The following is a 17,851-nucleotide window of genomic DNA, read 5'->3' on the forward strand; positions in this document are numbered from 1 at the left end:
ATTTACCAAGGCTTGATTTGTGACCCAAGATATGATCTATCCTGGAGAATGTTCCATGAGCACTTGAGAAGAAAGTGTATTCTGCTGTTTTTGGATGGAATGTCCTATAAATATCAATTAAGTCCATCTTGTTTAATGTATCATTTAAAGCTTGTGTTTCCTTATTTATTTTCATTTTGGGTGATCTGTCCATTGGTGAAAGTGGGGTGTTAAAGTCCCCTACTGTGATTGTGTTACTGTTGATTTTCCCTTTTATGGCTGTTATTATTTGCCTTATGTATTGAGGTGCTCCTATGTTGGGTGCATAAATATTTACAATTATTATATCTTCTTCTTGGATTGATCACTTGATCATTATGTAGTGTCCTTCTTTGTCTCTTGTAATAGTCTTTGTTTTAAAGTCTATATTGTCTGATATGGGAATTACTACTCCAGCTTTCTTCTGATTTCCATCACACCAACATCTCTTTTATTAAACCTTATACTCAAGGCTATGGGAACCACCAAAGATTTAGAGCTATTGAAAACCTAAATTAGAAGTGTATGTTCTTAGTACGTTTATTTGAAACATAGGGTTAGTTTATAGTAATATAGTGCAGGCAACCGTGGATTAAAAAGCAGTTCTGTGGGCTCACTTGTGATCATAAATTCCGGATATAACTTTATTTATGTGTGAGGGTAACTCTGTTTTCATGTTCTAAGCCCATGATGTTCATACAATCAAACTGTAAATGAAGAATGCCTCTGTCACTCACAAGATAGTTGTTTTGACAACATACATATACAATAGATAAACAGGTATATTTTTTAAATGGAAGGAAAAATCAAGCTGAATAATCTTAAAGTCATCTAATAATTTGTATTAGAAAATAAAGAAAACCTCATTAATCCATCTCTACTAATCTGAATTTGTGGTTGCCGATGTGAAGTAGGTTAAATTGTGGTTGTTTTATATATTTAAGAGAATTTGAAAAGCCAGTTAAATGTTAAATAAGATATATGAGGTATACTAAATCTATTTTAAAAAGCAAATTATTTTAATTCTCATCCTGCAAAATGTTGTATGTAAACAAATACTGCTACTTACACATTAGTTTTCTTTATTAAAGGAGATTCAACAAACATACTTCATCTTCACACATACTTGAAGTTTATATTTATTCTGAAATATTTTATTATCTAGCTTTCACAGATCAAGACTGATCCTCCTTAATTGGTTATAATTCGTAAGAGAGAGAGTGTGTCTGTCTGTCTAAGTGCAAAAGATATTTGTGAATCACAGAAAGCTTTGACTTTATCATTCCATCCTTCCCACCCCACCAGATTTTTACCAAGCCTTGCAAGGTCAGCATTAGAAAAAAATCTGGCAGATGCTTCAATAGAAATAAGTACTGATAATAACCTGGAGCCAGAATTGGAGGATTACAAATGTAAGTATTTGATTTGTTTCTTTTTTAAGTGAAATAGTAATTATTAAGCATTTGTATTGTTTGTTATTTTAATTTCAATTAAAAATGTTTTTGGTTTCCACCCATTTTTTTATGTATTGTGTTGAAAAAATGAATCTTTTATTTAAAAAAAAAAGTTTCCAGATACCAGATATAGTTCCTCCCCCAAGAGTTGCAATTGACATGAATATATTAAAAGCTCAGAGAATTCCTACTGTAAATAAACATGTAATTTTGTTTTACCTTTTATTCCAAATGTATTTCACCACAGGTTCTAGCAATCTGTTTTCTTTGCATAACATTTACATTTTGAGGACTACCAGTGTCCTACAGGGCATGTTTTGGAAACTCTTCTAGGTTGATGTAGACTAAACTAATATTCCGAGTACCATTTCATGCCTTCTTACTCCTTTCATTTCCACCCGTATTGTCTTCTGTGGTACTTTTCTTCTTGATAGCCATAAGTGTAATGTAGAGTTTTGGGGAAGTTTAGATCTTCCTGTAAAAGTACCCTATTCTTCATTTAGAGCACAATGAAAGGTTCTCTGTTTTTTGAGGGTAATTACCTGTCTTATCAAAATATCCAATATGTGATCACTCTCTAAAGGGGGGACTTATTGTGGCTCTCTTTATAGGTGTTTTTAATAGTCGGGGCTACACCAAGATAAGAATTTGATGTTAAGGAAATAGGTGACTTTTTTAGAGTAAAATTATAAATTCAACATACTGATGGATCTGGGTACAGATACGCAGAGCCAACTCAAAGAGAAGAATAACTCTGGGATTTGGAGATTCAGAACATTACTTACTTGAATGGTTTAACGTATCCAAAGAAAGAGTGCGTCCTTCAGACTATAGATTGTTTAGTCTTGGCAACAGGCCAGCGTTAGCAGCCCCCATCTAAACCTTGCATAGGAGATAAGGAGCCTAAGTTAAGCAACTTTTGATTCATCTGGTCCCATTCATTTTTAATATCATCTCTGTTGTAGAGAATTCATGTAATTCATTCTCCTGGTTCAGAGGATAAGTTTCACCGAAAAACCTTCTGATGAGGATTTGTCTTTCCACGCAAGGCTCCCTTCATATAAAATGCTGATATGGCAACCAGTGTATCATATAGTCTCTATGAAATTTGCAGTTTTCATTGCAATGTAATACTGCAGTTCTGGTTTTATATATCAGAATTTATGTATAGATCAAAATATATGTCTTTAATGTTCTCCTGAGAGTTAGGTTTGCCCTCAGTCATAATGATAAAATCAAGTTTTGAGCCTACCAGACTGAAGGCCTTGACAAATTTACCAAAATAATGCCATCCTATGAGATTTCTTAGAAGATAGCTAGCCAGCTTTCTCCCAGGGAAGTACTGGCATCACCATTCTCTGAGTTCATTTCCCTTTTCTAGCCTGAAATTGTAGCAATAAACATTAGTTGAGTGAATTAAATCATCCTAAAGCACTAAATAGTACTGAATAGATATCCTCCATAAACTAAACTGTAGATGGTATCAAATACTGTTCGAACCTGAAATCATGTGTGTCATCTCAACGTACAAGTATGCAGTAAATTCACTGATGCAATCCTGGTCTTTCCCTTTACAGTTTTATATTGGGTCTATTTCAGGGACCTGAAAGTAGTCAATAAATAGTAAATTATCAGCACAGCAGTTCATGTTTTCCTTCCCTATAGAACTTGTGAATAGAAGGAAAATGGCAAAGAAATATTGGAGGGAGAGGTCTACTGTGCTTTGGCAAATGTGTAGCACTCAGCAGTGATTAAACAGGGTGACAGTTTAGTTATTTTTAGCTCAAAATTGTTCACGGTACTCCATAGATGCAAATGTTGCTTTCTCTCCTTGTCTTTCAAAATGTTTTAGCACAAAAACAGCAATTTTCTTATTTGAAATAGGAGGGAAAAAAAGATGGGTCAGTTGCTTAAGGCATTGTAATTGTCTGTCTGCTTGCTCGGGTATTTCCGCAGGATGGAATATTATTTAGAGTCCACATTGCAGAAGGAGTATCGGACTATACTAAATTCTGTTTTTAGCTCTACCCATAGTAGCTGGGTGATTTTAAGCAAATTATTTAATTTACGTTCTTCTTAGCTTCCTCATAATTCTTATTTCATTGTTGAGAGATGTCCATGAAATTATATGAGAAAACAGTGAGCTGAAGCTGAGGTCTGGCACATGGAAGGTCCTCGGTAAACGATAGCTTCTGTTATGGTCAGTACTACTACAGCAGCTACTACTATTATGTTATTATTATTGACCTTGACCTTGGAATATGTCAGGTAGTGAGCATGTGTATCTCCTTACTGTAGGGAATACATGTGAGATATGTACCCCGACATAAATGTATTACTGAGTTCCCTGGCTTCAAGGAGCTCATATTCTATCCTAGACCAACTAATTAAAGCAAATAGGGGACAATACAATAATTATTATCACAGAATAACTGTAGCACCTGTGGCGCGTATTTGGAAGTACAGGTCTCCTGGACCATTCCTAAAAACAGTAGTTTGAGAGGTCTGGGGTCAGTTGGTTCATCTATATTTTTAGCTAGAGCTCTAGGGGACTCTCCTATGGGGTTTTTCAATGGGTGGGTCCTAAAAAAATTATATTCAAGGTACTTCAGAGCTTGCAAATATATGTATTTTAGAGTTTCTGACCAAAGAAGCTCATAAAGGTGGCTTGACTGAGTTCTGGGTTTTTTTTCCCCTTCTCTTTTTTATCTCTATGCTGTTTGCTACCTACGTTGTTTTAAATAAAAGTTATTATATTTTGGAACATCTTAAGCCTTTCTGTAGAGCTTTTAAGCTTTTTAGGTAGTGCTATGATGTTTAATTACCACCTTCAAGCTTATTTCTTTTAGATGTTAGATGAAAATTCCTTGATGAGCCCACAAGGTATTAAAGATGCAGTATTGCATTCTGTTTGGGCTGGACTTGGCTTCTCTGAGGACGGTGCTACCAGTAATTCTCTGTCCTGTGTGAACTGTTTAGGTGAAGTCACATCTGGATCTCTGAGGATTGGAGCTGTTACTGCACCGATCTATAATGCCCATGAGAAAATGAAAGTGCCTGATGTTCTGTTCTATGACAACATCCAGGTAAGATCGGGACTTTGCATTCGTGGATATATCCCTCTTACATTGTGGTAATTAACCCCAGTTCAAGTGAAACTGATGTTTATGTTTGTAATTTGCTCAGTTCAACTCAGATGATGTAGAATGAGGTGACAGTTGAAACATCTTTTATTAAGTCGTTGTAAAATTATAAACTCTTCCCAGAGTTGAGAATTGGAAGAGTTGCTGCAATGATTAGAGTAATAAATTTTAAATGCAGACATAACTATACTTTAATAAATAAAATAAATAATTACTAAATTAAAAACAAAAGGCACTGATATTCATCTTCCCTTTTGCATTCCTGTTAAATCATTTCAAGTAATTCAAAAAAGGATGTGTCCTATGCATTCTTTTCCTCACGGTTCTTTCCTTTTCCCAAAAATTCCTAGTATTTTTCTAGTCTTTACTTTTTCTTATCTTTTTTTAAGAGAGGAGGATAGATAATTTTCCACTTGTAAACTAACCAATAATTATGAGCGTCCACTAAGACACAGAAATAAGTGTGTACCCAGAAAGCTTTATTATAGATGTTCACTTTAATAAGAATTTTTTCCAGAGAAAATTACCCATAATATAAAAAGATTTTTTCTTTTCCAGATTTTCTGTGAAGTGCTTATGTATTTATTTTATAATAAAAACCATACTTAAAATTTTCTCTAATATTTGGTCACTATTCTGCATGTAAATAATAATCCTACATTTACAAATTATGTTTGAAGAACTTCTACTTACCATTTTCACTATATTAAGGAATTAGAGAATTAAAGTACATTAAAGAGTTTTTTTATCTGCTATTTCCCAATCCTATTTGTTGTTCAGTGGGTAACATAATGTATATCCCTACATTATGTTAACAATAAAAGGTATCTCAGCAAATTCTTCTTTCTCAGTGAAAGTCTTGATTAAATATTTTTGAATTCTGTCCAGATTATAATTATCTATGACATAGCAAAAGTCATAACCTGAATTTGCTTTTTATTCTTCATTCTATGGGCCATTAACTAGTATTGGTTTTATTTTTCTTCCAGAGCATTAATGCTCTTATGCAAGCAGTGGCCAAATGAACAGAAAATAAGGTTACTTATAAGACACAAAGGAATAAAGAATCTTGCCTGTCAAAGACAAAAACATGATGGCAAGGAAAATGTAACATTTTCAAGCATTTATGGTATCACACTCTGTTCATGTAGTAGAAAGGCATAAAGAAAAAAGAATCAGGGAGATTTCTCTGGTGGCACAGTGGTTAAGAATCCGCCTGCCAATGCAGGGGACACGGGTACGATCTCTGGTCCGGGAAGATCCCACATGCTGGGGAGCAACTAAGCCCGTGCACCACAACTACTGAGCCTGCACTCTAGAACCCGCAAACCACAACTACTGAAGCCCGCACACCTAGAGTCCGTGCTTCACAACAAGAGAAGCCACCGCAATGAGAAGCCTGCACACCACAACTCAGAGTAGCCCCCGCACGCAGCAACGAAGACCCCACACAGTCATAAACAAACAAACAAACAAATAAATAAGAATCAGGAAACTTTGTCATAAGTGACAATTTGAAAAACTCCATGGCAACAAAGGTTGAAAAGGCTTCCCAGCATATAAAAATGTAGGAAATTCGGTAGCAGGGAGGGCCACTGTACCCTTGAACACAGTGTCTGTTGCCATGGTGTTTGTGACATAGACGTTGAGGACCGCAGGGCTGCTGTGAACTTTACACAGTGGCCCTGAGGGATTTTCTGCAGCCTATCTCCAAACGTACCTTCTCTTCATAAAGCATTATGAATCAACCATAAATGAAAAATTCTAGCTGTACCAATTCTAGGAATGGTGGCTTGATTAAATTTGCTTTTGTTGCATATATTATTATTGCTTATTATTATTGCATTTTATGTTGCACTTCACCTTTGAAACAGTACTCTTCAGTGCCTCTTGAGTATTTAGGTGCTTCTATACCATCTTGTTCTATACCCTGTGGTCCCCTTGCCACACCTTGTTGTAATCGACTTTTAAAACACGTTTTCCACACTACTAAGATAAAGCCTTGTTGCTGTTGTTTTAATTTTAATTTTGTGTCTCTAGCAAATAGCACAGTGCCTGGCACATAGTGACTGTTGAATAAATATGTGTTGAGTGAATTCATGAAAGAAGGAAAAAGATTTTGAATGTTGATAATTAGGAGTATTATTTTATTAGATCTGTCATGAAGGAATTATAGATCGGTGCAGTAACAGCTCCAATCCTCAGAGATCCAGATGTGACTTCACCTAAACAGTTCACACAGGACAGAGAATTACTGGTAGCACTGTCCTCAGAGAAGCCAAGTCCAGCCCAAACAGAATGCAATACTGCATCTTTAATACCTTGTGGGCTCATCAAGGAATTTTCATCTAACATCTAAAAGAAATAAGCTTGAAGGTGGTAATTAAACATCATAGCACTACCTAAAAAGCTTAAAAGCTCTACAGAAAGGCTTAAGATGTTCCAAAATGTAATAACTTTTATTTAAAACAACGTAGGTAGCAAACAGCATAGAGATAAAAAAGAGAAGGGGAAAAAATCCCCAGAACTCAGTCAAGCCACCTTACTCTTGCAGTAGTAAGGAGGAGAAATTGGAAGAAAGAGAGATTAATAGCCCCTTAAGCCTAATGAGCTTTAGGTTTGAAAACTTTAAAAAAACATCTACCATCTGTCAAGCCTTTCTTAATACAGTAATTAAAATACACACACACACATACACACACACACAGTCCCAGGGCTCAAGTTGCCATATTCTGTCAAGGGAAAAAAGCAAGCAAGTACACGTGGTTACTATAGAGCAACATGGAAGTATGCACAGGTTACCGTGGTAGCATTGATGAGGTGATGGTCCCAGATTGGAATGATCCTGGAAAATGAGTTCACTAGGCAACGTTGAGAGAGAGTCTCCGGCAGAGACAGTAGCATTTGCAGAGACGTGGCTATGTGAGAGAGACTGAAGTCAGAGATGCCACACTGGCTGATAAAAATCTAGGCCAGACGTGATAAAAACCTAGATGAAAGCTGTGGGGATGGAATAGAATGGATAGATACGGTGGACTTTTAGGTGGCTGAATAGCTTAGACTTGGTGTTTAATTGGCTTTTGATAAGGGCCAACTGAGATGGACAAGAAGATGATGATGATAGGGTCGGGTTGTAGAAGATGATGCTATGAATTGGGATAAGAAGTACAGGATAAAGAATGAAGCTGAGGGGCTTCCCTGGTGGCGCAGTGGTTGAGAGTCCACCTGCTGATGCAGGGGACACAGGTTCATGCCCCGGTCCGGGAGGATCCCACATGCCGTAGAGCGGCTGGGCCCGTGAGCCATGTCCGCTGAGCCTGTGCGTCCGGAGCCTGTGCTCTGCAACGGGAGAGGCCACAACGGTGAGAGGCCCGCGTACCGCAAAGAAAAAAAAAAAAAAGAATGAAGGTGAGGAGAAAGGAATGAGTCAAGTTTTGGATGTGATGAGTTAGAGGAGACTGGGAAATAGCTAGCATAGTTCGATAGTTGCTCAGAAATATAGGGCTAGAGTCAAGAAGAAAAGTCTTGCTGTTGAAGATCAGTGTAAAGTTGGTGGTTGAAGCCATGGAATGGATAAGAGGATTTAGGGAGAGCAGGGTCAGGAGTAACTCGCTGAGTGCTGATGTGTGGGTCCCCAACTCTGCACATAGCCCTCCCTCGCCCGGTGGGTGCCCATGTACAAGTAGGCAGAAACTGCTCTGCCGTATACTGTGACCCCCCAGGAAAGCACGTAACAAGGTAGTGAAAGAGAACAAAAGAAGGAAGAAAATCAATATTTAAGGAACTGCTACCTAAAGAAGATACAAAAGACCATAGAGAGAAATTGTTAGTGAGGTAAGAGGGAATCAGGAGAGAGAGAAAACTGGGCGAGAAGACTTTTAAGAAATTGTCTATGGTACCAAGTGGGACAAGAGGTTAAGGAAAGAATTATATAGGCCGTGACCTTAGCCTTAGCTAATGTTTGTTGACTTGAATAACTTAGGTGCAATGAGGGCATGAAGTAGAAGGACATGAGAAAAAGTTAAGAAGATTACAAGTATAGTTTAGATTATTTTTCAGTGTTTACATTGCTTTTTTACCTGCTCTCTAGGTGCTTATTCCAACTTTCCTATCTGTTCTTCATGCATATTAGCCCAGGTATTTCTGTAAGAACTTAATGTTGTCTGGAAATTGGCACTGATTTTCCATCTTACTTAGAAGGAAGAGGTCTATAGACCACATTATCACTAGAACCCAGATTAAAAGAATGTTCTAGGGACTCCCCTGGTGGTGCAATGGTTAAGAATCTGCCTGCCAATGCAGGGGACATGGGTTAGATCCCTGATCCGGGCAGATCCCACGTGTCGTGAAGCAACTAAGCCTGTGCGTCACAGCTGCTGAGGCCTGTGCACCTGGAGCCCATGCTCCCCATGGCAAGAGAAGCCACTGCAATGAGAAGCCCGTTCACGGCAACGAAGAGTAGGCCCCCACTCACCGCAACTGGAGAAAGCCCGCACGCAGAGACGAAGACCCAATGCAGCCAAAAATAAATAAACAAACAAATAAATAAGTAAATAAATTTATATTTAAGAAAAAAAGAATGTTCCAGGGCTCCCCTTTAACTAGGATTACCATGTACCTTCCCTCATTTGCTTAAGATAGTCCCTGTTCAGGGCTTCCCTGGTGGCGCAGTGGTTGAGAGTCTGCCTGCCGATGCAGGGGACGCAGGTTCGTGCCCCGGTCCGGGAGGATCCCACATGCCGCGGAGCGGCTGGGCCCATGAGCCACGGCCGCTGAGCCTGTGCGTCCGGAGCCTGTGCTCCACAACAGGAGAGGCCACAACAGTGAGAGGCCCGCGTTCCGCAAAAAAAAAAAAAAAGATAGTCCCTGTTTACATTTGTTGTTCCAGCCTATTAATAACACCTCTTTTTATTCTAAAAAGTATTCCAGAATGAACAAAGTAGCTCACCCTACTTCAAACCTTGTTAAAACTCCAGTTCCATGGTTTATCTGCAAGCAGTTTAAAAAAATTAAAATTACCAAGATAAACATTAAGGAATACTCATCTGTTCTTGAAGGAGGGAAATAACTTTCTCAATTTTTCTAAAAAAGAAACTCCAAAGGGAAGCATTGTTTAATGTGGCAAGAAAAAGGAAAATATTCTAGATGTCAAAAAATTCATGAACCAAGTTAAAAAAGGAAAAGTGAGTGGCAAACTAGAAAAATATCTGCAGCATATATGAGATAGAAAAGGTCAATTTGCCTTTTTTACAAATAGAGAACTACAGTAAGTACTTACGAGACCATTATTGTTTTGATACAGAAAACCAAGAGAAAGTAATAGGGACAGTAACTGTTCTGGGATATAGTTCTCCCTTCAACTCCCGGATGAGCCTTTGTGACCTACTTATGATTGTCCTATTTTTCAAGATACAAAAAGAGCAATGTAATTTCCTCTGTGCCTATTGTGAACAGCTTTAATCTTGTTCTTTGTACTGTGTCATGATTTGAATTTAAAAATATGAAAGTGAATAATATATTTTTAATTCTAAAGCTATATATACTTTGAAGGTAATGGTTAAGAAGAAGTCAATGTAAAATGTTCCATGGAAATCTCTAATTATTTTAGAAAGACTTTGTATATTTGCATTGGTGTTAATTTAAATATTATATTAAATTATAAGCCAACACTGCATAGTACAATAGCTGAAAAATATTTGAGTTGAACCATAAAAACTCTTTGAAATACGTATTGGTCAGTGGTTGAGTCTTGCTAAGGGGGACCATTTCAGGTTTTCAATATCAGTGACCAAGTTGGTTATATAACTTCTTTATAACCACAGCATTACTTTTAAATTTATCTAAATAATCAAATTGAGTACTGTCTATTATAATAGATGTTTTACTTTCCATGAAGATATCTTTATAGTTAACTTTCTTATTTCACCTTGATTATGCAAAACACAATTAACCTCTAGTTGTTTTTCCTCTAGCACATGATAGTGATGGAAGATATGCTCAAAGACTTTCTTCTTGGAGAACACCTATTATTGGTTGGGAACCAGGTGAGTTATGGCTGGAACCCAGGTACTAATGAATAAATGATAGTAGCAGTTTAAAAGCAGTAAGTTTCTTTTCCTTGTTGGAGTACGTTTTTAGAAATGATTTTTCCCCAATTAAATGACTAGTTGAATTAAACAACAAGGGTCTTCTACCTTCTAAACCTTAGAATTGCCTTATACATATCTGCTCTTCTTTCCCACGTCTGTCACCCTAGCCCAGCTCGTCATCACCTATCACCTGGATTACAGCCGTGGTTTCCTAATATAACTTCACCCCAACCTTCCCTCCACTGTGATCTACTCTCCACTCTGCAGCCAGATTGATATTTGTGAAAATAAAATCTAAGTCTCTCTTTTTTTGCTTAAATTTGCTCCCCACCGCCCTTAGGTGTAGTCTTGAGTATGGCTTACGGTGTCCTACAGGAGACAGCCCCTGCCCACCTTTCCAGTCCTAAGGCTTGGCTCCCTCCTTTCTTGCATTTGGTGTTAGCTTGAGCCACTCTGAACTTCTTTCAGTTCTTATCTCCCCTCTGGTCCTTGGTGCATGCTCTTCTCTCTGCCTGGAGCACTCCCAGTCCCCTTCCCACACCCCTTTTCTCTAACTCCAGGACATGTTCCCTCGTCCCTAGCTTTTAGGTTTCCCTGCTTCTACATAACTTCCTTCCATCTCCCCATCATCACACTCATCATATGTTACTGTATTTACATGTAGAATGACTATCTTCTCAACTTGTCTATATGCCCGTCAAGGGCAGGGACCATGATTCTCTTGCTCATCTCTGTGTTCTCAGTTCCTGGCACAGTGCTTGCTGCTACATAGTAGATATTGAATGTGTTTATGGAGGGAATGGATGGACATTTTATATCTAGAGGCTTCTGATAATTTTCCTCAATGAAATGAACAGACTCATAATGAACAGCACCTTTGGTTTTTTAAATTAGTTTGAAATTAAGGATAACAAGCTTTCAGAAGAAGTTTGGTCTTTTTGTTTTTTAACTTATAAAAACAATACATATTCTTTATTTAGTCCCTCAAACTTACAAAAAAACATTTTTTTAAAATAAAAAAGGGCCAATTGAGTGGTTTACTGGTTGAGTTCACAGGCTTGGCTGTTAGCTGGCTAGAGGTCCAATTGCAGCTCTTTCCCAGATGGCTATGACTTTGGGCAAATTGCTAATCTTACTAAGGCTCAGTCTCCTGATATCTAACCTAGGAATGCAAATCATGTGCACGCTATTGGGCTAATGTATGGGTCACATGAAATAATGCATGGAAAGCACTTCACACAGTCCCTGGCTCATGATAGGTGCTCAGTTAGAATTAAATCTGTGGGTCACTCTGTTGTGAAAAAGGACTTTAATACTCTGTTTTATTTTTTTCTGAACAAGAATTAAAGGGTGAGCAATGAAGTGTTCATGGTCTTTTTTCACTATTTAAAAAGTCCTGATGAGTCTATGTACCAGAGTGGGAGGCTGAAGATCAGTTAACCGTCCAGTATTCAGTACTTGATATTGAAGCCTAGGAGGTCAACTTCTCATCTGACTCTGAAAACTGACGACTCTCATCTCACTTTGCAAAATGATGGCTTCATAGCCCAGAGTACCTCATAAACTTTTTATAAGTCGTTCAACCCTGGTATACTCAGTGTGTCTTTTTCAGGTCTTCTGTTGTTATTTGAATGGCCTTAGACACAGTCTGCTGGCATCTCAACAGCTGCAGACCAGAGAGTAGACCAAGAGAGTAGGCAAAGAAAGTAGACCAAGAATACACAGAGCTGGGGCTTGAGGAATAATTTTTGCCAAGGAGCAGGCTTTCAAAAGGAAGGTCCCTAGGGGTCAAGTTATGATGTTCAAGCAGCTTTGAAATATCCTAGATGATACTGATGTCCTTGGGGTTTAGTGGGTAAGATACAGAAGGAGTTTCCTGGTAAAGGCAGGGTTTACATTTGAGTTAGATAATAGAGTCAGGGTTTCACAAGAGTTGTCTAGGTTGAACGGTTAAAGTTAGAGCCTAGCCAGTAACCAGAGAGACAGGGAGAACATTCTAACCCCTGGGGGCTGGGGAGAGCTATACAGGATGAGGGCTAAGGTGGAACAGAGGATTGCTTCTTCTTTATGATAAATTAAAAAGAGGCTATGAAAGTGCTTTGCAAGTACTCTAGAGTCCTATACAAATGTCGCTGTGAAATCCAGTGTGCTACCTCTAGTCTATTTCGAGTCCCAAAGAAGAGAACAAGACACTAGGGCAGAGGGCTAGGCATTGGGTGGAGCGAATAGCAGCTCCCTGTTTACACATACTTGGGTGGACCCCAGCATCCGGTGACGGTGGGACACTGGTTTTCAGGCTTGAGTAGAGTTGCCTAAGGAGCCTCTGGGTAGAGCCTGCAAGAGATGCGCAGGAGGTGCAAGGCAGGAGGCAGGGACCTCACACAAACGTCGTCTGTCAGTCAGTGCTGTCACAAACCCCGCCTGTCGTCAGCAGATCAGTGTCTTCCCTTCTTTTACCCCTAGTCTGTCACCCTTCACTTTGGAGAAACAGAAAAATTGAAAAATGGAGATTGTATTCGTTATACGTTGGCTACACTTAGCTGGCTTTTTTCATGGCAGAAAGCTTTTTTACCCTTTCATTATAAACCTCTAAGACACTGATGGTCTTAGATGTTATAAGTAAATTCTGCTACCTGTGTCCATGAAATTATCTAGTGAAAAAGTCTAAGTCTTTTAGGCTATCATTTGATGTCTTCCATTGTCTCATCCCACTCCGCTTGCAGCCTTGTGTCTCATTTCTCCCCTGAAATTCATGTCCTCAGATAAACACTCTGTTTTCCAGATACCTTCTTATCAGTGTTATATGTTAGCCTTTGATTGTCACCAGCATGCTCTCTTCTTTCTCCCATCTTTGCCTGTTGAAATCCTTCCAATCTCAGAGGGCAGTGTGGTGTCATGGAAAAGCAGAAAGCTGGGAACCCATAGATCTATCTTCCTGTGCAGATTTTTCAACTCTGTATGTGATATTGGATAGATTGCTATTCCTCCTTAAAGGGCTTTGCCTTTTTTCTTTTCTTTCTGTTTCTTATCTATAAAATGATAGGATTGGAATGGGTGTTTTCTAAGGTCCCTCTGGCTGTAATATTCCATAATATGCTTCTTTAATAAAGTCATCCTGAGCACTTCAGCCTGAAGGTTTGGCCTCATTCTCTGAACTCTTACAGCACGTCATTTCTAGATTTCTTTTGACTTCTGTCAGACCTATGCGTCCACCTGCCACCTCTCTACTGAAAAGAGAGAGCCCCTTGATAAGTCTTACTTATTTTTGCAACATCCCTGACGCCTTGCATACAATAGACATTCAACAAATATATTTTAGAGGACTGCCTAGAATAAATTTCTAATGAGTAGCCAAAATGATTTAGAAGTAATATGAATTTAAAATTTAGGCTTACTTGGTTTATTTTCAGGAGATTCCAAGACAAATTGACTAAATTTCTTATTCAGTAAATTTGCAACTGTTTGGTGAAGGAAACAGTGAATAAGACAGAATCTAGGGAGTAAGAGAAAATACTTAAGTGGCCCAAACAACTGGGTATGATTATATTACTGATGGGATCTGATCAGAGACTGGCAGCATTATCACTAGGACTGAATAATGAAACACTAATTATTTAATTTTTCTAATAATAATTAAGTGCTAATTAGTATTTAGCTAATTAAATGAGATATAACTTTGCACATACTTACATTTACCAAGTCAGCGAGTGAAAATTGGATTTAAGGTGGCTGGTTAAAATCTAAATAGAACTTTTGAGTGCCTTAGCCAACTGCAGTTCCTTTCAAACTTGTTTTCAAAAACTAACATCTGTCTTAAGATATGAACAAGATTCTATGGTTAGACTTTTATTTTTTCCCAGCTTTATTGAGGTAGAATTGACAAAAAAAATGTATTTAAAGTGTACAACGTGATGATTTGATATAACCATACATTCTGAAAGGATTCCCCCCATCAAGTTAATTAATATATCCATCACCTCACATATTTACCTTTTTTTGTGTGAGAACATTTAAGTTTTACTGTCTTAGCAAATTTCAATTATACAATACAGTGTTATCAACTGTAGGCACCATGTTATACTAATATATAATATATATTACTAATATATATAATATTATATATTATATAACTTATATATATAGATATATAAAAAACTAATATATCCTCAGACCTTATTCACCTTATAAGTGAAAGTTTGTACCCTTTTACTAACCTCTCCCTATTTCCTCCACTGCTCAGACCTGGGAAATCACTTTTCTACTTTGTCTCTATGAGTTCAACCTTTTTTTTTTCTTTTTAAGATTCCACATATAAGTGATACCAGGCAGTATTTGTCTTTCTCTATCTGGCTTATTTCACTTAGCATAAGGGTCATTACAGTTAGACCCTTGATTGCTTCCATTTGGTGTGTAGGAGGGGGAAGGAGCCATCTGTAGTATTTGCCAGCAAATGCAGAGCAAGTACCCCACAGAGATGTGTTTTTCTAAGGACCGGTATGCAGTTATGTGTTCTCTTTCCTCCGAGTCCTGATCATCTAGGAGATATCTTTTTCAGGAGTGTGTACTTTTGCAGTCATAGTAACTCAGGTCCTCCGTCGATACCTTTGAAAACACCCTACTTTATTTATCAGTGGTATTTCAGTACCTTAATATCTTACACACCTTCTCATCTTCACCCTTTATTCGTCTTGTGAACCAAAACAATGAAAAAAGAAAAAGACCAGGAAGTGAAGCTACAGCTGGTAAGTTAAGGTCTACTGATGCTCAGCTGTCACGGGGTAGTGTCACTGGTGTTTTCCCTCAAATGAAAAGTGACAACTTTCTGGGAAAACACCTATTTCAATTACATGATTTAGTTAGAAACTAAGTAAGCCATTTGTAGCAATTGACCAGGCTCCTTTTCTCCTTCTAAAACATTACGTGATGACTACTCAAAAAAAACTCCCCAAAACAAAAAAACAAGTCAGTTAGAATTGAAGCTTTGGGGATTAAATATTGGCAGAGAATCCAGTAGTGGGTTGTTATAATTATACAATAAAGTATAATGAATGCTGTTAATACAAACTGTCTATAGATTGATACAGTTTACCCAGCCTTCTGTTTGCAAACTAAAAACTGGCTGAAGTTCATGAAAGAAACTTTTCAATAGTCGAAGTCGTCAATTTAGAGATGTTTTGAAAGATTGCTGTTACCAGTAGCAACTTTTACAATGAAATAAAAGGGAATATGTGTTGATTTTGAGGTATCTCAAGGTTTATCATCTTTATTGAGCCTAATCCCATCTTTTCTTTCCATGTAATACTATCTTTTCTAAGAATCTTTGACGTTAGACAAGGTTTCATAACTGTTGGGAAGCTAAAAACAAGTCTATAAAATCACTTACCATAGCAAAATAAAGTAGGCCACATCTTCTTTTGGTGAAATAAAATTATTTTTTTTAATCTTTTCAATTTTCTTTGTGGGATGTTATGGCACAGCACATCGACCGTCCAGTAAATGAAGCAGAATTGCTGCCTGTCAGCCAAAAGGGATAGGGTGCCCTGAAATTACACGTTTGATGCTCCCTAAGTATACAATGCTTCATATCATAGAACCACTTTAGTATGCTGCTACATGCATTATTTTCTACTTACTGTAATTATAACATTACATGTACCTTTCATGCAATTAGGAGTCTCATGCTGGCTTTTTAAAAAAATCATAGCATGACTTTCTATTTATTTCAGCTTTACTGACAAGGAAAAAAGAGAAATGGCTATTTACTTTCAAGCCAGTAATGCTTTTTTTGTCACAACTCTACTCAAGAATAAGCTTTCTTCCTCCCCATATCTTATTTTCTTTTGATTTGCAGAGCTATATTCTATTTGATATACAAAGTATTTGTTGTGAATATTTTGGGTTATAGATTCAGCTTATAGGTGCATAATGTTTTTGTTGTTTAAAAACTCCTTAAGAGGGCTTCCCTGGTGGCGCACTGGTTGCGAGTCCACCTGCTGATGCAGTGGACACGGGTTCGTGCCCCGGTCCAGGAAGATCCCACATGCCATGGAGCGGCTGGGCCTGTGAGCCATGGCCGCTGAGCCTGCGCATCCGGAGCCTGTGCTCTGCAATGGGAGAGACCACAGCAGTGGGAGGCCCGTGTAACCTCAAAAAAAAAAAAAAAACAAAACAAAACTCCTTAAGAATAAACTTCTGTTTCTGAATAAGAATACTTAAGTTTTGAGAGGCAGCTGCATTTTATCAGTTACTTGAAGGAAGAAATATTTTAGTAATATGGCGTTCTAAAATGCTCAGGTACCCACCTTACTTAAGAATTATTTTTAAAATATATAGTATTTGTTTTAAGAAATGAAAATTTAATCATCTGCATATAATGTTTCCTGATTTCTGATGTTAGACAAATTGCAAAGCAAGTCATCAAAATTTAATTTATATTTAATGAGGCACAACTAATAATTCACAATTACTTCTACATGAATAGAGTCCAATAATTTGCCAGATTTGTCAACCGTTTTTTTTTTTTTGTTTTTTTGTTTTTCCATTTGAAGCAAGTCCTTTGTATCATTTTAACAGATAAATAGCACTCTGGTGAAATTTTTATACTTAAGCCGTCCTTGTATTCCACCGTCTATTTTTTTTACCTTTACCAAAATTCTAATATATTTTGTCTTCCTTAAAAAATAAGGAGTCAGGGCTTCCCTGATGGCGCAGTGGTTAAGAGTCCGCCTGCCGATGCAGGGGACACGGGTTCGTGCCCCGGTCCAAGAAGATCCCACATGCCACGGAGCGGCTGGGCCCGTGAGCCATGGCCGCTGAGCCTGCGCGTCCGGAGCCTGTGCTCTGCAACGGGAGAGGCCACAACAGTGAGAGGCCCGCGTACCGCAAAGAAAATAAATAAATAAAGAGTCAGCTCTGGCTGATTTTCATAGGGGAGGCCTTCTCTGTCTTGACTTCCATGTGCTTTATGTTTCTAGAGTACTGATTCTTTAGGTACTCTTTCCAATTCCATGGCACTTTCTGACCTATCAGCAGTGAGATAAATCTTAGAAAGCAACTCTTAATTTTATTAATATTTTCCTGCTAAAAGTTGAAAGTGGCTCCCCTTTGCTTATCAGATAAAATCTCTTTCATAGGGACACTCAAAACA

At 37.9% G+C, this 17,851-nt stretch overlaps 1 protein-coding gene across 4 annotated transcripts in view; it reads left to right on the plus strand.

The window, feature by feature from the left end:
- Positions 1-17,851, plus strand: part of VWA8 (von Willebrand factor A domain containing 8) — a 369,162-nt gene that overhangs the window by 150,948 nt on the left and 200,363 nt on the right. For all 4 annotated transcript variants that reach the window (XM_082602373.1, XM_082602374.1, XM_082602375.1 and 1 more), the window contains exons 18-20: positions 1,324-1,430; positions 4,452-4,558; positions 10,588-10,659. In XM_082602373.1, the coding sequence (XP_082458499.1) occupies positions 1,324-1,430; positions 4,452-4,558; positions 10,588-10,659 (286 nt within the window). The remainder of the gene's footprint in view (positions 1-1,323; positions 1,431-4,451; positions 4,559-10,587; positions 10,660-17,851) is intronic.

The sequence above is a fragment of the Mesoplodon mirus genome, assembly GCF_964341445.2.
Source record: "Mesoplodon mirus genome assembly, chromosome: 17".
In the NCBI taxonomy this organism is placed as follows: domain Eukaryota; kingdom Metazoa; phylum Chordata; class Mammalia; order Artiodactyla; family Ziphiidae; genus Mesoplodon; species Mesoplodon mirus.